The sequence below is a fragment of the Merops nubicus genome, unplaced genomic scaffold (genome assembly GCF_000691845.1).
Source record: "Merops nubicus isolate BGI_N331 unplaced genomic scaffold, ASM69184v1 scaffold28504, whole genome shotgun sequence".
NCBI classification, from domain to species: domain Eukaryota; kingdom Metazoa; phylum Chordata; class Aves; order Coraciiformes; family Meropidae; genus Merops; species Merops nubicus.
This window is the reverse complement of record NW_008603982.1, coordinates 20,408-44,822: the sequence shown is the minus strand read 5'-3', so window position 1 is coordinate 44,822 and position 24,415 is coordinate 20,408. Positions and strand designations below refer to the sequence as shown.

Here is a 24,415-nt window from a genome sequence, read left to right as displayed (position 1 = left end):
CTGCTGATAAGACATTCTTGGTTTAGAACTGTTGTCTATGCTAGATTCACAGCTGATGAGGTAATTCTCTAGCTGAGAATACATAAGCACTTTCTGAGTGAAATGGGAATATATGCGCTATTAAGAAAACACATCCTTTCAGTTAAGAATATTCCTTTTCAGTGTGTGTATATTCTAAAAGCCAGATTTTATTTATGTGCTGAGAATGTTTCTCTGTATAATACATCTGTGCCTCTCCGAGTACTTTGGCCCACAGTCTGCACACACTTAGGCACACACTTAACATCACCCATCAGTGGAGCCCCTCTGTGGCCAGCGAGACTCCTCACATGTACAGTTCAGGATGTATAGAAGTGCTTTCAATATTAGGGCCTAAAACTTTCAACCCTTGGTTAATAGTCTTAATACTCACTTTAGTTAAAGCATCACTGATGTAATAAAGGTATTTTTTTTCATAACATTTATCACTTTACTTTAAATAGTAAATAGAATTTTATGGCTGTGTAATCTGATACTCCGTCAAATAAATGTACAAAACCATGGAAGCAGAGTCTTCATTTAGAAGTATAGGTTATATAGAACCATATCCTGGTCTTGAACCCCTTGAAAATCATTTGTTACTAGAGTCTTAATGGCAAACATCGCCAAAACCAGCTGTTAACCACTGACAGAAAGTTGTTTTGTGTTTTATGTTGTAAGGGTTAGATCTTGTTCCAGAAACACTGTTTATCAAAATAATTCTGTACAGATATTTGGAGGATGTTTTGTCAAATACTAAGCATCTTATGCTGCTTAAAAGTGTTTTTACGTGAATGCTTTATTGTAATGAAAATCTTGAGCCTTATGTTGACATGTTTAAGCAGTTGTACTGACCAAAGTAATTTTGGAGATCACAATTAAATAGAAATGTTCTGCTTGATCTCAGATGTTTGTATGAGTCTGCCATTCAGTGCCAGCTACTCACATTAAAAAGCCTTCTATCTTGGAATGCCTTGTGCTCAGCCACTGTCAAAACATACTTTGGCCTGTAAGTTTCCAAAACATCACAGCATGGTCACCATCAGCAACAGGCAGCCATCTTCAAAAACGTCCCCAGAAGCACTGGCACAGCAAACAAAAAACAAACACATTTTCCTTTAGCAATGGCAGTTGAGCTTACTTCCCTTGATGCAAGCAGAAGTGAAGTTAAATCCCCGACAAAAGTATCTGCAGCAGAAGCCACTTTTCCACCAGTTAAGCTGGCAAACACTATTACTCAAACTCCTACTGCAGATACAGATAAACATCTGCCCGAATTCTTCACAATTAAGCCACTTAACTATCGTCTGTTGCTTACTAGTGACCAACAAATGGGATACACTCACCCTGCTTCCCAAGACAGGAAGCAGTTCCAAGCAGAGCAGGAAGGTGGGACGGGCACCTGCAGACACACCACCTACACCTGTACTGGCCACACCTCTGCAGCTGGCCAGGACCAGCACACCAGTGTTACTGGTGCTGTGTGCACTGACAGAATTCAATACCAACAGCGGGCAAGTGCTGAAATAAGCGCGGGATTATTATTATTACTTTTATTGGGTTTTGTTATTTTATTAGTACTATAAGTATTATTTCTCATCATTACTGATGGGAAAATATATGTGATCTGGACCTAGGCAAGAACAGACCTTCTCAGGTAGCTGACATTCTAACTTCTCAGCACGTGTATGATAAGCCCGGGGTGTTCCTCCTGCCACAGCACTGCTGCCATGCCTGCAGGGGACTGGACGCACATCGGCACCAAATCCCTCAGCAGGGAACTTGAGGATTGCCAGCCAGCCCAAAAACCTCCTGAGCACTGGAATTGCCTGCCACAACTGAACGGCAGTGCACAGTGGGAACACCCCTACTCCCTAGCTGTAAACACAGATGGGCATTCATAAGTAGCCTAGCTAAAAGGACTGGGCAAGTGTGGCTTTTTTTAGGGTGACAGACTATTCTGTCTCTGTCACCTACGCAACAGTCCCACTCAGTTTTGGCACCCTCTTCCATGCTGACCACAAACACATTAATAAATTATCTTCTTCCTCAGCCTTTCTGAGCATAACAAGTCTTGCAAAATTAAACTGAAATCTTGCAGAGATTAATTTTCCACACGGAAATTAAAAGGTTATTTTCCTGCTAGGTGTTATGAGTTGTTTCTATAGGTTCAAAAGGGCTTCCCTTCTCACACCTCATAGTGTTGTTCTACTCCTGGTTCCCAGAGATCCATATAAACCCAGAACAGCCTGTCTTCCACACCTGCATCCACCTTCCTCAGTCCTCTGTGTCCACAGAAAATGCACCAATTTGCCATTCAGAAATTGCCCATACAATAATACCTCCCCAACTCTATCCTGTTAAATCCTGTAACTGTCAGCCCTGCTCCCTCACTCCCAGCAGTCTGTCCAGCCCACACATTCCAAACCAGAGCTTCCACAGGACCCTGTCCATCCAGAGGTACTGCTAGGCCTCCCACCCCCATGCCACACCTCAAAGCCCAGCCCTAACTTGGTTTAAGCGCCTGTCCTTTGGCACGGCTTGGAGGAAACCCACCACAGGCAGGATGATAGCCACTATTTGTACGAGACTGTGGCTTCTAAGAAAATTTGCAGAGTAATTTGAGCCTCTTATCACTCATGTCAGTTAGCATTAAAACTGGGCCCAGGTTCGGAGTGTAGGATATACTGACAGAGGGCTTGGACTATAAGGGTGGGCTGCAGGATCCTGTTTTAAATCAATCTGACACATCTCTGCTGTCTGCAACACTAGTGCTGCCTAACCCAAAGTGGTGCTTTAGGCACAATGCCAAAAGCACTAACAAAACATGTAATCCACTATCTTCGAATGGCACCAGTCATCATCCTAACCAAGAAGCTTTGTAGAAAGTTTTTAGCTCTGCTCGTAGACACAGCTGCAGATCTGTTCTACTTGGGGCAGATTTACTATTCAAGCTACTAAATACTGCAAGACCTTTCCACTATGGGCCTTGTTCTTGACCTGTCAGGTTTACTATATCTGGAAACCAACTGAAGTCCGTATCACCTACTTTCTGAACCCAAATAATCAACTCATTCCCTACTTCTAATCTTTCCCCTTTACCATTTACCCTCTGCAACCCTTATAGCTCCTAGAGTTGCAGCTCTTAGAAAATCAGCCCTCAAAACCAGGCCAGCCCATCTTGCAGGATCCAACAATCACCCATGCTCATGAACCCCTCCCTGCTTCTAAACTAGCCTTCTCTGGAGATACCACAGGTCAAGGCCTCCAACCCACTCAAGAACCAAGATATTAATGTGACACCAACCTATGATAAACACACAGTGCCTGTATCCTGCCAATAAGACAAACTCACGTGCTTCTGCTTGCCTGTGCTCCAGTCCTGACTATGCTTATTATAGTTTTACAGTTATTGTATGACCTCCAAATAAATCCAGAGAATATTTGCCCTCAACACTAGTTTTTAGCTCCTTCTCCCTGGTTTTAGGATCTGGGGAGCACTTACCTTGTATGGCCAGGTAAGACTCCAATGCTACTTCTCTAATCTTGATCCCCAACAACAACAGATGTTTGCACAACTTTTCAGGAACTAGAAGACTAGAGGAAACTTTTACATTTCCTTTTTTCCCCTCCTTAACTACTTTAAAAATCCACTATCTTACAGTATTATCAAATTAGAGTCACTGTTCTGTCACCTGATCCATACATTTCTTGTCCTCTGGTACTGTCAGAAAGGATTTATAGTATAATCTAAGTTTGAGTAATTTTTAAAATATACTTATCCCTGCCTGTAAAGGTGGAATTCATCTGCCCTGTTTAAGCATTTGAAGTTAACTGCCAGTCAGTTACCTTCAGCTTCCATGGTACTTAATGGAAATAATTAGACACCCTGGGAGGCTGATTCAGTTCATTCTGAGATATTTATCTAACACAAGGCATATGAATGGCCCTCTGAGGCTTTGTATTTCTTTCCATTGGATGCAAATAGATTCAATGGGAAAAAAATTAAAAATGTTTAACTGTGAACTTTAAATTAAGCAAAATTTATTTACCTAACCTAATGTTGTTGATATTTCCTCTTTAATGACATTGCCAACACTTCAGCATTTTAATACATTACTCATAAGGAAGGGAAACACATGGAAACTGCTGCAGCTACTGCCACCAGTGATGATGACAAGCCATAAAAATAAAATCTGGATGGCAAAGTGGGAGTGTGTTTCACAGATATCCCATTTTTGATGACAAAGGTTTTCTCCTTTGGGTCCCTTTCATCTGGATATTCCTGAGAGGTTTAGAAACACAGAGCACTACCTTTTATTTCCTGACATGTCCTCTTTTTTCATTTTGTTTTTACTATAAAACATTAACATGTTCAATAAAAACAGGAGACGCCAACTGATTAAATGAGTAACACTCCAAAATGGTCAAGGATAGCCCTTATTCTTGTTATAACTAAGAGAATAAATAAGACCCACTAAGCAGCAGAGAAGTCAGCATTTTATTCAAACAGACCTAAAAATCCCCATACATGCAACACATGGCATGCTATACAAAAAACAATGCTGAAATAATCAATTTTTTAACTCCTTCCCAGTCTGAGAGTTAACAGTGTTACAAGAAGCTATCTGCTCTACAGTGCTCTACAAAACACAACAGTCCTAGACAATACCTAGAATTCATAACCTAATCTAATCAAAAGGAAAACACATTCAGTACAGGGAATTGAAAAAACAACCTCTGAAACCCAGCATGGTCCTTCTGCCTGATGGTGGAGATGCACAACCCTTCATTAGTTTGACCCAGCAGTGCTGAAGTCAATAGGAATTTTGTGAATCATTTCAGTAGAAACAGATTCTGTGATAACACGGACCTCCGAAAGTATGGAGGCAGTCCTTCCTGTATGAGTAAGTAATACTGACACAAGTATAAAGGAAAAAGAGAAAAGATGTGTTTGATTATAGCTGAGCTCCTTCAAAATGAAAACATACCTCACAGCTTCTCGCACATCTCCTTTTCTAGCCAAAGAATGTCTCTTTGTTGAAGAAATCTGTCCAAATCCTCCTCATACTAACTCTTCCTACGGCTGAAGATATTATTTAAGTTGTTAGGAAAAGTAAGATTAAGACATTCTTCAACTGTATCAGCTTAAACCATCTATCAAATCATACCTTAATCAAATGCATATTCAGTAAGCATTTAAGATCTAGTTCCGAACTGAACGAACAAATAAAAATGCAGCATGGTAATATATTCTGGTCACTGTAATTATAATTCTTCTGAATACTCAGGAGATGTTAAAAAATGTAAATTTGCAGTGTGTGATCTAAAAATTCAGATGTATAGAAAAGATATTCAGTAATAATCCTGCAAAAAATAATGAAAACTGATTAAGTACAACATAGCAATTGAGTTTTTGAAAGGCATAATTAATTTCTGCAAAGACTGTAGGTGACCTCTTAAAGATATTCAGCTGAAAGTATGATCTGAGATAATTTTTCTACAATAGACTTTCTATTGCAAAAATCACTATGCTTCTTGAGCAATATTTGCTTTTAAAAAGTTGTTATTTTGAAAATAGAAATCAGGTATGAAAAATGCAAAGATGACGGATTTCAAAGGTTTCACTTGTCTAAAAATCTGCTATTCAAATGTTTTATCATGTAAAATGTTATCAAAATCAAGTAGAACTTACGTTCCAAACCCTGAGTTCCCAGTCCTGAGTTCTCTGGGAATTCCTCAGCGGACCATTTTTTGCAGTCCAGGTAGGAGGCGACCCTCTCCACCATGTCTCCAAGACAGCGAAAAGAGAGCACTCTCAGCAGAGAGCACATGAAGAAACACCCTGACTTTGTTCCTCTGAAATGCCCGTGTGAGGAACCAACAGTCACCTTCCCCTAAAGAAAGACGAACATGAAACAAAACACCTATATTTATGCCTCTAAGTTAATACAATGTGAATACCCACCACAGCATCCAAAATCCAAAATGGAAAAAAAGGGAGGCTCGGGTAATATCCTGACAAACTGGTTTACTACAAACATACCTTTAATGGCAAGTCACAAGAATTAGGAAAAAGAAATTAACTCCCTTTATCAGATTAGCCTCTCTAGGAAAGAAAAAGCTCACCAACACACTTCAGACATACCTATTTCCAACTCCCACAAGTTTACTTCTGGTGACGTCTGTAGCACAGCACTCAAGATAACGACAGGCCAGCTTCGGTCTCAGCTGACTTTTATTTCTTCTGGTGAAGCATTTAGTAATTACACATACAGGGTCTTGTTTGGAATAGCATTTCCTTTCATCTAAACAGAAAGCATTTAACCCAGTCACCTCTGAAAGCAGCATAAAGGTTTCTACTGATTTCACCTGACTACAGAACAGATGCCAGATCTATCACACACACAAGCAAAAAATTAATCCATCTCTGCTTCATAGGAAACTTCCTCATAGAAAAAATAACCTAATGAAAATAAAGACTTCTGATAACACAGAACAGTTCACACTAACAGGAAGAAAAAATAAAGTTAATGAAATGATTGAATGACTGAAATATATTTTTTTAAAAAAATCTCTTTTACAGTTTAAATAACAGCTTATTAATTACTGGGAAAACGCAGACGTTTAACTTGTAAAATTATGAAATACATAAAGATAAAAGCATTTGTTAGAATGCATTTAAGCATTTTAACATTACATTTATTCATAAAATTTTTAGAATCAACTCTTTGCTTTCTTCTCCAAAAACACGCATGGAATAGTTCAGGTCATTGCTTTCTCAATAATTTACAAAAGAAAACAAAGTTCTTTAACTTTTGTAGGCTTTCTCACTGCTTAAAAAACAAAACCAAAGCAAGCCAAATACAATAAATAACAGTAGTTCTCAGAGAGTATAGTAACCCCTAAGACTGCCTTATCGGGCCCTGATGAAAAGGGTTTCATCAGGAGCTGTAGGACAATTCTCCTCAGTAACAGTCTCTACTGTGCCTGAAGCAGACACAATCACCACCGTTTTAGCTGCTGAAAGAGCTTTCTCCTTCTCTGCGATGGCAGCACAGACTGCCACAATTTCATCACTTTCAAAGTCATAGTCTGGGATTGATTCTTGTGCCAGCTCTTTGCTTTTTACCGGTGGTTGCACTGCCTCAGTCTTTGTTGCCTTCTGCTGTTCATGCAGTTTTCTTGCCCAGGAAAGGTCCTCTTTCCATACTTCAGGGTTCATTGGAAAGGTGTGTAAGGACACCTGGAAACTTCGGATTGCCTAGAGGGAACAGGGAAGAAACAAGGATTGGGCACTGTAAAACTTACATATTTCATCACAGAAATTAAAAACAACAATAAAATTACATACAACATTGAAAGACAAAGATTTAACTCCAGTCTGTCTTAGTGGAACAGTCCTCCCATAACTCTAAGTTCAGTAGCTGCATTACCCCCAAAACAACTGAGCATACAAGTCTCTGAAAGCACCAAGAATGCATGAAAAAAACAGGTACCTGGCAACAAGGGCACAAATAAGAGTTCACATGTCAAAAATAATTTTGTAATTAAAAACTAATTTTTGTTTTACTGGTTTTCTATCCCGCTTTTCTCCTCTCATCGTACTCATGGGAAGGCAAAAGCAGACAGATACGGTTTAAAGAAATAGAGAGAGGGGATGATGGGGCTTAAAGTATCACTAATATAGGTGCTTTTAAATTAGTACATAGTCACTTCACATACAGGCCTAATGCTAGAGTAGTCCTAGCCTTGCTGATAAGCAGTTTCTCTAACAGGTTTGTGGTTGAATACACACTTAACCAAGCAGGCAAAGCAGACAAACTCCCAACTTGGAGGTTTGCTCTGAAAAAAAAACTGTAACTGAAAAAACATGACCATCTAATCCAGCAGATGTGGTATTTGGCAGTAAGAAGACGTTGCTACAATACTGGAAAAATGCTAGACCAAGAGTTTTAACTATAGTTTATTATCAGTGGAAAGGTCAAGTATGACCTTACCTACACATAGGCATGTGTGTATTTCACACTTGTGGCCACCTTAGTGCCCAAACTCTTATGTGCTGATTTACAGAAGCCCTCCTGTGGGGTAGGAAAACGGTAATGACCCTGTTTTGGATTGTATTTGGGAAGAATTCTAGCAGCCTGAATATAAAGACGCTAAAGACATATGAACAACCAACAAGTTTCTTATTCTTTTGTAATTTATAAGTACTTGAAGCATGCAAGTAAATTTGAAAAATCACAGCTTTTCATCTGCATTGACAGAAACTGCCAAATCATCCTTCTGCTGGCACAGATTAATCCATGAACTTCATATGATGTTAATTTAGCAGATGAGAGATACACATCAGATTTAAGAAATTATAATTATGCTATCAGTATCACTGCTTTTGTAATGGGCAGCCTTTCAGTTCCAGGAAAAAAAAAATACTTTATTATTGGTCCACAGCCAGCTCTGAAGTGTAGGAGCATGCTGTGCCATTTTATTCAACTTTGCTAGCTTTTAATTTTCAAGGGTAGGTGAGCTACAAGCAAACACTAAATGCTTTTTTGCTATTTCTATTGTAAACAAAATATAAACAAACACCATCCACTTTTAAGTTTTCTGTGGAAGAGGACCACTCATTAAAATCCATCCATATAGTTACATTGATGCACAGCAAGCAACATTAAACACAATAGCCTTAGAAGCCGCCTTGATTCATATAATACAACATAAACTATCATCTTTGTAAATCTATTAGAAAAAAATATATTCATTGTGAAGTTTTTATAAATAAATAAAAACTAAGAATATAACAAAGTAAATTTTAAGTGCTGCAAAAGGTTTCAGTTTAAAGCTGCAGCGTAATACAGGAAAATACAGAATTGTCTCCTACATAAAATTTCACATTGCCACTGTAACTGCTTCCACAGCCATTAATTTCTATTAAGACAGAAGAAAAACAACAACGCTACTTGTAATTCTCCTTCTGATGGAGACATAAATCTCCTTTTCAACTGCCTGTCTGGCATTAAGGAAAATGTGGTGGCACTAGATAAACTTGGTATTTCTAGTCCCATTTTAAAGGGTAGCTGCAGTCTTACGGACCCCGAATGTAAAGACTACGGGATTTTATATCCGTATGTAGTCATATATCTGCTTTTGCTTCTGTAGGGAAGAGCACTACAAAATCTACTGCAAGACATTCTTGCTCGCTGAACTACAGTAGTAAATATTTTCTAAAATATAAATTCTTCTATGTTTCATCTCACTATAGGGTATTCTGTAAAACACCATCTTCCAGATATCCCATATGCAAAATCTTTTCAGGTTTGCAGAATCTTTAAAACTGAAGACCATGGGGGTTTTTGAGTGGTTTTTTTTTTTTTGTTTGTTTGTTTTTTTTGTTTTTTTTTGTTTTTTTTTTGTTTTGTTTTGGTTTTTTATGCTTTTTATAACTTGCTTTTATAACACATAGATCTAGTAATTCTCACTATACAGTGATCCATAAAAGAGGTAAGGGAGCATTTTAAGAAGGTATACAGTTCACATATGCACCCAAGGTTTGTATTACAACCTTTATGCTACATCAGACACTACCTGACCTACTTCAAAGGATGTCCATCAGTGAAGATATGTATATATGTCTGTAAGTAATATTTTCTGTCATTAAGGATCCTTAAATATGGAATTTAATTTATTTTTTGTAACCGCAGCCAGCATAATACTTGAGGGTACTGGTGGATGGAAAGCTGGACATGAGCTGGAAATGTCTCTCAGCACACAAGGCCAGCTGTATCCTGGCTGCATCAAAAGTGTGGCCAGCAGGTCAAGGGAGGTGATCCTGCCCCTCTACGCTGCTCTGGTCAGACCCCACCTGGAGTCCTGTGTCCAGCTCTGGAGCCCTCAGCACAGCAAAGACATGGACCTGCTCAAGGGGGTCCAGAGGAGGGCCATGAAGATGATCAGAGGGTTGGAACACCTCTCCTGTGATGACAAGCTGGGAGTCTTGGGGTTGTTCAGCCTGGAGAAGAGAAGACCCCAGGGAGACCTTGTTGTGGCTTTTCTGCACTTAAAGGGGTCTATAGGAAAGAGGGGAGCATACTTTTTAGTAGGGCCTGTAGCAAGAGGACAAGGTGTAATGGTTTTAAACTGAAAGATCGGAGATTCACAGTAGATACATGGAAGAAATCTTTTCTTTATATGAGAGTGGTGTAACACTGGCACAGGTTCACCAGAGAGCTGGCAGATGCCACAACCCTGGCAGGGCTCTGAGCAACCTCATCTAATTGAAGATGTTCCTTCTCACTGCAAGGGGTTTGGACTAGATGACCTTTACAGGTCCCTTGCAGCCCAAATATTCTATAATTCTATGGTAATATTTTATGGGAACGTAAGTCTTATTTCTTGCACTACTCACCATGAATATAAATAATTTTTACAAAAATGTTTAGCACATTAGGCACACAACAAGAAAAACATTAATTTCTTTCAGATATTTCCACTCCAGTTTAATATGATATAATCTGAATAGTAAATGTCTTTCTATTTTAATTTTGAACTGTCAGGCTAGACTTCTCTATGCAACTTTTCTGTTCAGATTTTTTCTTCTTTTCATACAAATTTTCTCTCTGGAAATTTCTTTTCAGCAAAAATAATTCTTCTGTCTTCAAAAATCAGGTGAACACAGTATTTTGAAGTTTGGGTTCACAAAACCTTTTTACATACAAGTTCTGTTTTGGAGAAAAGACTTGAAGTACAGTAGGCAACTTCCCATATTTGAAAGACTATTTTTGGCTTATACCTACTGGAATTCAGCTGAGTTATAAACACAAACTTCTTTGTTCCCATTTAGTAGATGTCTGTGAGATGACACTAGCTTCATTCTTCTATGCTGGAGTTTCTCCACCACACGAGAATTTGTACAGTATGGATGAAGACACATCATGCCCTGGGGTGACTCAGCCCATGTGCTCCCTGGGGTGCAGTACCTGATGGCTAGGACAAGAGGCTGGAGGGCAAGTGTCTAAGCCTGGAGGTGTGAGCAGAGAACAGGAACGGCCTGGGGCAACTGATAGAAACAGGTCTCCTCAGATTCTGTGGCCCCAGGCACGTATCGCTGTATAGACTAGTTTCCAAAAACTTCCTGTCAGTCACTGTGTCCAAGCTTCTCTTTAAGATGCCTCTTCCTCACTTCACAGCTTCCTTCTTACTCTTCTTTTGAGGAGGTTTCTATCCTCCTTTTGTCCTTTCCTTTGCTTCAGTGGTGGACTCCCATTTCCCAGATCTCCTTTAGCACCACCTCACTTCTTCCCAGCCCTCTATCCTCACAACACTTGTTGCCTGTCTGCCTTTACACCTCAGAGATCATCCCTTCAGGACACTGCAGCATGCTCGGCAGAAGTCACTGCTTCAGGCTGCCTCTACCACCGAGATGTCTATAGCATGTCCCACTAGATGCATGGACGTAATCCAGGAAGACCAAGGGAATAAACAAAAAAAAAAATCTATCCCATCCTAGAAATTGACATGTTCAGTCCATGAAAATAATGCCCATAGTGATACGAGTACTCTTAACTTGTAAATTGGGAAAATACAGGAGGATGGAAAACATTTACCTCTCCATTACCAAATTATACTGCTAAAATTATGACAAGAAATTTTAAAATAATGGTATAACAATTTTCTCCCCCATCCCAGTTTGTTGTATACTCTGCATACAGTTTAGCTAATGCTTTTAATTACAAGGTCTAAATGTTGAGAAGATGGGCTTCATCATCATGGTTAAAGCCTCAAAAATTCTGAGCACCTGACGAGTAACTAACAGGAGACACCGGCTAAATCCGTGGGGAATGCTCACAAGAACCGAGTACACCTGCATTTAAACTTTTGGAGATTTGCTGGCCCCTCTGCTTTCTTGATGGAAAATAAAAATCACCTTAAGTAGAAGATATTTTCATGCTTTAAAAAGAAAAAAAAAAAATTAGGTGAGTTATCATAATGTATTTATGACTTCCAACAGTGGTTAAAAGAAAGGACATTATAGTAGCTGGACACTGCAGGACCTCTGGGGAAGCCAGTATTATTGGGTATTGCCTGGTATTACCTGTAACTGGGTAGGACTGTTTAAAGCTGTTGAAATAATTTAACAGAACTCCATTTTAACAGACAAAGCATTTTATTTTCTTTTTGGCTTACTACTTCCCTAATACTATGTGCTAGAATGCACATGTGGCCAGTGTGTAGTTCAAGATGGAGTCAACAGAACAGAAATATGCCTTGTCACATGTTTGATTTCCAAAAGAAATGTCTTTTATCAAACCCTGGTAAGGAAAGCAGTATCACTTAAAGTGTGACATAACTCTAAATGGAGTAACAAGAAAATCTAGGCCAAAATTATAAAAGAAACAGCAATTTTAAAAACTGCATTGACTTTTTCTTTTCATTTATGCACATACGAACAACAAATGTCAATATAATATAAAGTTAACTATTCCATCACTATGAAATAATCCACATATTTTGTTGCACCTACATTACCACAGCAGTGTTAGATTTTAATCTCATCTAAATCTACAAAAATAAAACCTAAGTTATTTATCCCTTCAAGATGATAGGAACATAACCTGATTCATATTGTCAAGCCTTTTACAAAATGAGGTATCACACTTAAAAGATTGCCAAACCACTATGTAGTAGCAATACAGCAAATCACATCCTTCAAAACAAAAAATAAAACCCCATGCATAATTTTTTCATATTTACACATCTGCCCAGTTAACTTTGCAATCCTCCATACTCTAGATTTGACAGAGACGCCCCAGCCCAGAGCAGAGAAGCTTAAATCACAGAATGGTTGAGACTGACAGGGATCTTCCAACATCATCTGGTCATCAAGGAGGGCCACCTGGAGCTGGTTTCTCATGACCATGTTCAGCTGGCTTATAAATTTCTCCAACGTGGGAGATTCAGTCACTTTCAGTTGGTTTCTTTTTTAATTTAAATACTACTTCTGTTTTTGTGGTTTGTTTTTTTTTGTTTGCTTGTTTAATGAAAATGTGGGGCTTACTCTGTCTCACATGAAGAATTGTTCTCATGAAGATACTAGTGTGACATTGTTACTGCTTAAGTTGTCACCACCAGTACAGTAAATATAATTTGTAAAAACAAATATTTACAATTAAATGATAGAAATACTGCAAGCCCGATTACATATCTAGTGTCCACATTCAGGCTGCAAAGTTTACTCAGGTTTGCTCTTGCAAATTGACATGTACAATTCAAGGAATTTATACCTTTTCAAAAATGCCTGCTCACATTTAATTATTAGTGCTGAATTATTCTAGTAAATTCAGTAAAAAAAAGAGGAAACAGATTTTGTAAAAGCTAAATAAAAAAGGCACTAATTTATCTCACTCTTCCTGGCACAAGTTTGACAAAACCAAACCAAATCTACCTTCCTTTGCAAGAAATGAATGTATTATGCAGCTCATAATATAAATCATATTTGTTTGGAAGCTGTATTTTTGACCTGGGAAACTTGGAATTAGAACACAGTAAATTGAATTTTTCCTAAGAAAAAGTGCATCACTCATTGTGAAGCAATAAAAACACTTAAAACAGACCATTTGATAGGACATGGATAGAGATGACAGACATTCATGGGGAAGACTTGAAACAAAGAAACAAAAGTAGCTGCTCGAGAAAAGTAGTAATTCCCCAATCTGAAACATTATGCTAAAAAGGCTTGACATTTATGCTTCATTAACTTTTCTTTGTAAAAAATATAATGCAGCAAAAAATTAGAAAATCATGGTAATGAAAGGCTAATGGGAAAAGGGTAATTATGACCTAGATCACCTGGTCAAGAGGCCTCCACAGGTTCAATAGTTATGAAATCATTTAGCTTCTTAAGAGTCCTCCAGCCTTCATCTTTCAAGATTACTAAAAAATTGCTTGGTTCAAAAATAGTGAACAATATCTGTCAGAAGAACTCCCCAAGTTTGTCTCTGTACTTCAGAACACACTCATCAGAAAGCAGTTCAATATGCCTTAAAGGCAGACAGGCAAACAAGTAGAAACACCCAGCAGACACTGGACGCACCAACAGGAGCTTACCCAGCCCTGGGCTCCTTACTCAGACAAAAAAACACGAAGAGGGCAAACTGCGTATTGACAACTCCTCCTCCTTCTCTTCACACAGTAAGGTCAATATAGCAACTGCAGAAGCAGCTACTGCAGTGTTTTGTTTCAGATTAATATTGTGCTTTCATGCAAAACTGACTGTTCCCACTTAAAATTCTTTGGTTTGCACCACAGAATAGCCTCAGAATACATAAACTTTGTATAAAACTGAGCCTGAATATCAGCTCGGGCTTCACAGGACCTTCATCGTTAAACTGTGGTGAGCTGTGCTGTAGCAGTAGAGTACCTGGAATGTAATATGTATTCTGTACTTTCATTCTCTCACACACAATCCAGAGGATGTGGCTTATGAGTTTCACACATTGATGTTGTTTGGTTTCCTACCAGTGCTATCTCTCCTAATCCAAGCTGGGCACGTCCCAGAGTCTGCCAGGCATCCCAGGAACGTGGGTTTCTCTGGACAGCCATTTCTGCTGCATGCACTGCTGGGAACATTTCATGTAAAGACATCAGGACCTATGACAGAAAAATTAAAAAATTAAAAAAAAGAATAAGCAAACTCAAAAACAGATTTAAATTTTCTGGGATTATTTGAGCAACCACCATTCTTTCAATAACCAAGGACAAGTTAATCTTACCTAGCTTTTTCTAGTTTAAAAATTAGTTGGCTAATTGCAGATAGTCACCCAGCCCATGGACAGAAGCAGGTATGCTAGAGAGTGATTCATCCAAACTATTTATGTAACTCTAACAGAAGTAGATTAATTGCTCATGAAGGTGTCCCTTCCTCTCCCTTCTGCCCAACAAACCCCACACTCTTGTGCAGGCACAGCAGAATATATTGAAGGACAAGGACATTAAACACCACACATAAGCCAGTATTGTTGAAAATCTCCTGGGTTGTATTTTTTCTTTTTACTGGAAGACTAGAATCTACCCAATACAGTTGCAGTGCATATGATGTAATTATAGAAAGAATCCCTGCAGTTCAGTCTGGAAACAGCCTTTAACTATGACTGCTGCATTTGGAGAGAAGCATTCTGCAATAGCAAAGCCTAACTTAGACATGAAGTCACCCTACATTAAAAAAAAAAAAAAAAAAAGGTTGTTTCTGAATGTGGAAATCTCTTTTACTCAGCAGTACAGGTTAGTGTCAGCTTGTTACCATAGTACTTTACTCCTTATACTGAATCCCCATAACTACGCCTATACATCATAGTTAACGATACATAACATGGCTCAAAGCTTGTCTCACTTTTCCAAGACCACCATGAGATTGGCACATCACCTGAAGACCTGCATCACTCTGAGATCACAACTTCAGACACCCACATGCTGTGGTGATAGATACCAGGACGAGAAACAAACGACAACTGCATTCCTATGGTATGATGAGAATGTCAGCCACATGACTAAGACTCATGTGTGGGCAACCACTTTCATCCCAACTCGCCCGCAAGTACGATGAATAATATCAGAGCACATGAGGACTATTGCTGAAGTGCAAAAAGCATTTATTTAACCTTACTGTTCTATGATACATTAAATAGAGAAATACGAGTGTGGAGTAGAGGAGGATTCAAATGCAATAATGTTGAATATTTACTTTAATTAATGTAAAGTATTTGCACAGCACTGGCATTGATAAGGTCAAAAAAAAAAATAATTCAGATTTTCTTAAACATACATGAACATACCTTAAATATACCTAGAACTGAATCCTTGCCTCCTTCCCAAATCGTTGTGCTTTCTTTCATCTGTAGTTCTGACATTATCATGACAGTATCACTTTGAATTTTCTCTTAGTTGACATAAATACAGCCTACACTTCTGTCTTGGATAAAAGCAAGGTTATTTCGCTATTGGCAAAACTCTTTTCATTGTCTTGATTATGTTCTCTTGATTGTGGATTTCCTTGATCCCTACATATCACACGGTAACAGATCAAAGTCCATCTGACATAATAAAAAAATTGGACACTCAACGTCTTGTTCAAAGTCTTGCTTCCACTTTCTACCGTGTACAACTTAATTTTCACCTCTTGTGTTATGAATTTATAATTTTGTTTCTTTTTATTTACCTCTTTTTGAATTATTTTTCCTTTATTTGCTCCAACATTGCATCAGTGTAATGGTGTATTTTTCTGCTTCTTATGTAGATGCCCTCACATCTTTAATTTCAGCCCATATGCTCCGAACATTTGAGCTGAGCAGAAAACTACTACCTTTTCCTTCAGACGTGTGACTGAAACATTAACCTGGAAGCCTGTAGCAGTCCCTACAACGAATCTGAGCAGAATGCTTGCTACTACTCTTATTTTGCTCAATTTTATCATACTGTCACAGTCCTCTATTTTCTTTGTAAGTTTGTTTACACTTAAGACATGTAACTTCAGTAACTGTTTTGAAATAGTTTCTCTGTGGAAAACAGAATAAACAGAACACACCAACAGCTCCCTCCAAAATAAGCACGTTCTTTGATTTGGCTTAATTCCTTTCAAAAGAGTAAAGCGAACTCCTCTGTGGGAAGCATTTCTTGTTGGGAACTCTACTGTACTTAGCACAACAATCTCTTCACCATTCCTAATCCCTTATGAATTGCTGCAGTGCAACTGACTGCAAACTACAAGCCATCATCTTCTCACCAATGCAGACCCACATATAATTATATTACTTCATTATTAACTTTGCACAATCTCTTTTGATTCAAATTACATTCACACCAATTTCAATGTGGGTTTGGTTGGGGTTTTTTGACAGCAGAGATAATTGACACCCTCTGCTAGTGACTTCCTGCAAAACATTCAGATTATTAGTAAAACCAGCAGCTTTACTCTAAAATGGTCACAAACAACTATAATAGAGTACTCAGACATAACATTTCTTTCTCAACAGATGTTTACTTTGTAGAGAAACTAATTCAGCCACATTAGGTTATCTTCCAGTGACCAGACAAGTCGCATGATGCTTCACGGAGGAACTACGTATCATGAAAACTCCACTTAAATCCCTCTTCTTCAAAGCTTTAGCATCAACTTTTAGACTTTACATGTCCAGGCATTCTGGAAAATGCATAAATACAACCTTCTCATTTGAGAATATGAATGTATTAAGCTCTCACTTATCAAAATTATGTAGGAAAAATCTTCATAAACAGACAATCCTGCCAATAAAACAAGTCTTTAAACCATTTTGAAGGAAATTCTGACAACAAAGGGCTATTTCCCAGAATCACCTAAGGTAAAGATGAAGATGTGTGTGCTTGATTACGAACACACTTTTAGGAACTGACACACTATGATGCTACTCCTTCCCTGTTGCTTGCAAATTTATTTGTCAGATTAATTTTCTTTTGCAAACTTCATTAGCAGGATGGCACTTAAGTTTCACAGTTAAGTCATCTCATTGCACAGTTGGTTTATTTTTCAGTTATAGCAATAATACTACACTAGAAAACATTTTTTAAAAAATCTTACCAGGCAGAAAAAAAATCTCAAGTTTTTCATGCACATATTATTTAAAAATTACTAGAGGGAAAGGCCTTACAAAGGTGTTCAACAGGCAGATTTTCAGAACTTAATCTGTTTCAACATAGACTTACCATCATCACATAGATTAAAACAAAGAACATCCATGAAACTACAGTGACTTAGTTTAATAGATCTAGTTTAAAAAAAAAAAAAAAAAACAACAAAAAAAAACTAAAACAACCCAAAACACACAGATTAGAAGAATTAGAAGAAGTCAGTGGCAAAACCCTAATTAAACATAGCAAGTGTCATCAGAAGACTGACCAAGGATTAAAAATCCAGGCAGAAGAATGAAAGAATGACCCATTCTGTCCTACCCACAATATTTTGGAAGTGTTACGAATCTGAGTAAATCCTGGGTTTAGATTAGCTCACTGATTTAATGCTGAATCACTATATATAGATACATTTCAAGTCCAGTGAAACTGACCCAATTCCTTCTCTATCCAGAAACGCATTTCAAAACACTGATGAATAAAATTCTTCCTACCCATAAGCAGTTTACATTTGTCCATGCTGTAAAGCAATTACCATTGCACCACATAGCAATACCTTCTGCTATGCAGCTTTCTGTAGTTTATGTCAGCATTTCAATGGTAAAAATCTTCTCAATACTTCCTCATTTTACAAATAATATTAATCTTAAAATAATCAGCAATTAGGTGATTTGTTATAAGCTAGACTTGAGACTGTGAGCCTAGTCATGTCTTACAGATTCTCTGATTTCTTTAGCAAGAAGAGGAATGGGTGGAAGTTAATACTGTTTCTTCACCATGGTCAAGATTAAGAAAATCTTTAGAAGAGGGAAAATTGAATGATTTGATTATGAATATGATGGGTTTGGCCTATTAAAAAAAACAGAGATATACAACTGAAATATTGGGAAATATTGGTCCTGTTCAAAGAATGCAAGTTAAGGATGCAGGGTTCTATAGAAACTAGATCCTCAAGCAGCTGATGACAAGCATTCCAAAAACTCATTAAATGGAGATAAACCTGACTGTTTATATTTGTACTTACATGTTTCTATAAGTATCTATAAGCAATTGCATTGTGTACTTGAGGAATCCTGTCATAGTTGCACAGTATATTCAACAATATTATCCAAGATCTACAGTGTAATATCACTGGATATGCAACAAGAACTAGGTAAGTTCTCAGAAGAGGTGTAGAACAGCAGAGTGCCTGCTTCCGAAGAGAGTCTGTAATAGATATCATAACATACTGTTTTGATATCTCTTCACCCAAGAAAGAGTCCCTTGCAGTTTAGACTGGTAACAGACTATCAGGTATACACACTGAAAACTCCCGTGTGCAAAGAACAGTCTGAGTGTACCCCTAACCTCTCCACACCCAGTCATAATCTGTCTATAAATGGATCAAAAAGTAGCTGAGAGTAATGGAGAAAAAAAAAAAATCTCATCAACTTTTATAGGGTTTTGAAACAGTTGAGCAATTCCACAATTCCCATATGTTTTTCTGGAAACACTTACTGCAAGTGTCATTGACAACTGGGAACTTTAAAGACCATTTCCGCTCTTTAGAAAGACTGAAAGACATTTGTCCTACATCTGTTAAAATACAGATCATTAAGATCTTACCATAAATATTTACAAATACCTACTGTGTCATTAGTATATTAATCTGAGCTGCATACTAAACAACAGAATATTTAAAAGTTGAAGTTTGTTGCTGAGAAACAAACTGGGAAGCTATTATATAACCCAACCTAAGATTATCTAAAGAAATGTATTTCAAGATATTCAAGCCCATGAAAATATAATCCAGTGTTAGTTCTCAAAATAAATTACTTCATGAGGAGACTTTTCCTTGCTGATAGAAAATTAATATAGACCATAAAGAATCTCTGCATACTGCACAAAGTCATTCTTGACACAAATCACCTTCTCTACTATATGACTCACATCTGAAGACAGGCAGACTTTCACAGCCTCAGTGCTGGTCCAGACCTTTCTGAAGTTGGGTGTACAGTTCTTCCACATTCTGGAGCTACCAAAACTTGCTCATCTAGCTAAAAAATCACAGCTGCAGCATTTGTGATAGTATGCTGGATTGGAATAACATAGTCAGATCTAAACCAGTATCATTTAAATAGTAACCACAATGGTTTTTGAATGAGTTAAATGTTCTTGTTTTGGCAAAAATGGATTTTTTACAGCTCACATTAGTGCCTTTAAAAGTAAAAAGGTATCAAATTACGCATTACACTAATCAGCTTCCAGTAAGCATAAGTCATACTGCAAAAACCATCTGTAATAATTACTTCACATACAAAGGATGTTACCAATTTAAAAATTAGAGGCTTTGTTAAAAAGATTCAAGACACAATTTATAAGTGCATACTTTGTACACAAACTTTTCTTGTGTCCTTATTTCACAGTATAACAGAAGAGTTATGCAATTTCAGCAAGTGAAACTAGAGAGAAACTGTGCAACTTGCCAGCACTGGCTGCTCTCCTCTACAGGAAAGGAAGCAAAGGCATGGAGGAAGCACAGGCCTTGGTTCCTTTACTCTTTCAGCTTTCATTACTCTCCAATAGTTTCATTAGACAAAGATATTTTACAAGATGAATCTGAGTCACACAGATGGTTTCTCAGCTCCTCTAGTTTTTTTCAGGAAACCTGTGTGCCTTATTCCTCCAACTCATATTTGCCATTTAGCTGAAATATAGGGACTGGGGTAACTCCTTGGTATTAGGTATTGCAGCTGGAGCACAGACCGAAGGATGCTGAGGTAACTATCAACTGCAAAAAGTCACTGCATCATAGTTCAGGTCCTAGTAAGCTAACAAAATTCCTTCTTCTGTCATTTCCACTGTGCACATATTTAATTTTAGTAGAATTTCAATCAAATCGAGTACTTAATTCCTGCCTTCAAGTAAGGCCACAGTACGGAACTTTTACAAGAGAGCTATTAACTAATTTGTCTCACTGACTTTTAAGTAAAAAGAAATTCTAATTGCAAAACAAGAGCTACTTCAAAAAAAACTCTTGTGCTAAGGAGCCAGCATCAAGCCACATGAACCCTTTCCAACCTACAACAAATCCTAATAGATGATCTGTTTTATTCAAAACAAAGTTAAATCTTTAAACTATAGTAAAAAAAAAAAAAGTAGGATTGATACCATTTTCACATCTTAATAGAATTTCTTTACTAGTGGAGTTAAAAAATAAATGTACAAACAGTTACATAAGTTAACAATCTTTACAGCAACCTGAAAAGCTGTAATTAAAGCAGAGTTATATTATCCTGTCTCTTCCAATAGCGCATGTAACTAAGATTTGCAAACTCTTAGCACAAAGCTCTGTAGATGCTAAAAGTTTACATGAGACCAAAAAGCAATGAGACAAATTCCTTGAAGAAAAATCTTTGCAGCACTTCTAAGCAGAGATGTCCCAGGGCTGAAGCTTGCTGTAGGCTAGGAAAGGTGTTGTGGGGGACGTAGAGCTACATGCTTGTGCCATTTGAATTATTCTTTCCTAGATATCCACTGCTGGAAGTCATCAGGATTCTAGGCTAGATGGAAAGGCATCCAAATACAAGTAATAATCAAAGGAAGTTTACATGTTTAAGATGCTTTGTTACCATAGAACTCTGGAAGTATGCAGGAGTCAAGCACCTAAATCATGCAGATTATAAATACTAATACGCTATCTAAAAAAGATACAGACCTAACCCTAAGTGTGCCCAAGTTAAGAGAAAGGATCACTGTAGAATTTCCACAAGGTTTGAAAAACACACGTGAACAGATTTTTAATTTTTTTTTTTTCTAAAGATATATGCCTCCTGTTTCAGAAGTTAAGAATAAATAACTCACTATAAATCTAGCCTGGTAAAAAAGTGGGAAGAAAAAAATATTCATTTTTCAGCATCACGTAGGACACTGAATGAGCAAATTGCACTAAAAATATTCATTGTTTTAAAGCAAAAACAGTTACCACATCTTACTACCAACACAATCCAAATTAACAAACCAAGTCAGAAATCAACCCACTATACACACAAGTTTTTCCTAACAGAGTCTATCTGGGTGACTTACATACATATGGTATGTTGACAAAGCAATCGAACAATACACTTCTCTCAAAATATACTTCAGGGAGAAAAATCTTTAAAGCTAAAGTATTTCTAAAACCAACTCCAAAATCAAGTAAGAACTAAATTTTCTGCAGCCACATAAAAGGAAAGCCTCCTTCACCATTACTGTATTGAAATGAGCTTATAAGTCTTCAATTAATTCTTTTGCAGAATCAAACTTTTTTCAGTTCACAAACAACATGACTTTGAGGAGCAGATGCAATAGTATCCAGAAAAAAAAAAAGAAAGCAGTCACCATTTCTTTGACAATGGCCAGTTTTGCTTCTTGGGTTTTGCTGGGCTTTTTTGAGGGGCTGGGTATTTAGTTAGGTGGTTATTGTTTTGTTTTGGATTCTGGGGATTTAGGGAGGTGAGGCAGGGGGGTGGGTGGAGTGCAGCTTTTTATACAAGAACAGAATTATAGTAACAATGAAGATTTTAAAACTCAACAATATAGTAAGCTTCCTAAAAGTTACAAAAGACATTCACAGAAGGACCATGGTTTTACATTCTTCTCCTTTCTCCTAACTTTAAACAACATATTTTTCAGCCGTGTTTTGAGAAGCTACCTTCCTAAAAATAATTATTCCCATTCTAATCTGTCCAGCTGGTTGAAAGAAGCCATACATTTCTCATTCTTATCCCCAATCCTAATTAGAATGATTTCTGCAGAAAGCATTTTTATTTAACACAGAAAACAGAAATACATATTCTTGTACCTTTGCATACAGGTGGAGACAAAAGCTTCCTAGTCCAAACAAAACAATGGATCCTGGCACTTTTGCCATGCAAGCAGCACAAACACAGTGAAAGGACAAGCTATCTCATAACTTTAATGAGATGTTGACAGCCTTTTTCCTCAAAACAGATTTAAAATAAAGGCTCACATGAATGGGCATTATAAGTATACTGTTTAATGCTCTCTTCATATTATTACACAGATAGTCTTGCAAAACAGACTGGAAGGTATCATTTGCATACAGCACTCCTTTTGAAAGTTGATAGTATTAAGTCAACTCTTTAGAAAGACCAGGAAGATTTTTAATCAATCACAGTAAGGACCTCCTTGCTCCTCCCAGATACAATTTTAAAATATTTCCGTTGCTTTTTCCACACTCCAACAGCCTGATTCATGTATTAACAAAGATGTTACTTAGTATGATTGGCTGGGATAATAGCGTTACTTTAATTCCTGTTAAAAGATACACTGTTGTGTCAGGAAAAACGAAAAACCTAAATCGTGCTGTAGTTTTTACACACAACTACACAGTGCTGCTCAGCACCTGCTCATAAGCTCACCGTTTTCTTTTTCGACTTCTAAACTGATAAAGAATTGCCATGCTTTACCTGTGATTTCATCTCATAAAGCGTAGCGTCCTCTGGAGTTAATTGAAGTGCTTCATCCCACTTGTGAATAGCCTCTCGGTACCTGTAGTTAAAATAACATTACAGTCTTATTATACTTAAATTAGGTATCACTATTTATATCCTGATATTGTCTTAAAGTGTCATGGCATCTCATTAGTATTAATGATTCTTCTAATCACCTCCCTCTAAGACATACTGTACTCTTTCCAGGGACCGGCCATTTGTTCTTCTGAACAAATGGATGCCAAGCACTACTGCACTGCTGGCCTCAAGTGAATTTACAAGTCAACATAAATGACAAAAGCATAAGCAAATTTTTTAGCAAAGTGATGACTTAAAACCAGGAGTCTTGAACCGAGTCCAATACCCCTCACTGTCAAAATCATCCTTAGTCAAGCACAAAGAAATATACTCTGAACCCATGGTGCCTTGCTACACTCATAATTCAAAATTTATTTTCAGCCTAAAAAGGCTGATACGTAGGAGTTGCCCTCTTGCATTTCTGTAATGCGAGAAGACTCTAAAGACATCTGTGTAAGACATAAGAAGGCTGAATTTAAACAGCTATACTTAAATCACTCAACTTTAAGAAGGTTGACAGTAGCTTCACAATGCGTCGCCCCTCCCTAGAAATCAGAACAAAACAGAAGCATTGACCTAAAACAATAAAAAGTAGGTCTTTGTCTTGAATAAAGAGGCAAAACATGGACAAAGGCACACTGGGGTTTTGAACCATATTGAAGAACTGTGACAGCATAGTAAGATGTAGTTACAGGGATGCAATTTTTCAGCCCTAAAGGTGGTCTCAGATTAAAAATAACGAGTGTCACGTGTTGTTTGAATCTGTTTCAAAATCCACCTTTGTTATGGAACTGTATAAGAACCTCTATATTTATATAATTTCATTTAAAAAGTATGAAAAGTTACTCTTGATTGATACACATGCTGAAATTTTAATATAGTGTGGATAAAACTCAAATAATTCTCACACACAATTAGTATGAAAACAGTTTCTATCTTCCTCTACTCCTCATCCATCCTTCTCTTTCTCTTCCCCATTTTTCAGTCCTCTGGCTTGTATTTCACATTCCAGGTTTTCCAGAGCAGTCACATGAAGAATTCAGAAGTTCTGACTAGACTTGGAACAGAAGGATAGAGTTGGGAAGCAAAGTAACTGAAGTCAAACCCTCATTCTGATTCTGGTATTTCTAGTTTGTAGTGACACTGCTAAGTATGATGCTTAATTTGAGTGCTAAGCAAAGGATGTTTCA

At 37.5% G+C, this 24,415-nt stretch overlaps 1 protein-coding gene across 1 annotated transcript in view; it reads right to left on the bottom strand.

Annotated features, from left to right (window-relative positions):
• Nucleotides 1-6,934: 6,934 nt before the first annotated feature.
• Nucleotides 6,935-24,415, bottom strand: part of TTC33 (tetratricopeptide repeat domain 33) — a 37,571-nt gene continuing 20,090 nt past the window's right edge. The window contains exons 2-4 of the mRNA XM_008938872.1: nt 23,124-23,205; nt 14,533-14,664; nt 6,935-7,282 (exon numbers count right to left, since the gene is read on the bottom strand). Of these exons, the coding sequence (XP_008937120.1) occupies nt 6,935-7,282; nt 14,533-14,664; nt 23,124-23,205 (562 nt within the window). The remainder of the gene's footprint in view (nt 7,283-14,532; nt 14,665-23,123; nt 23,206-24,415) is intronic.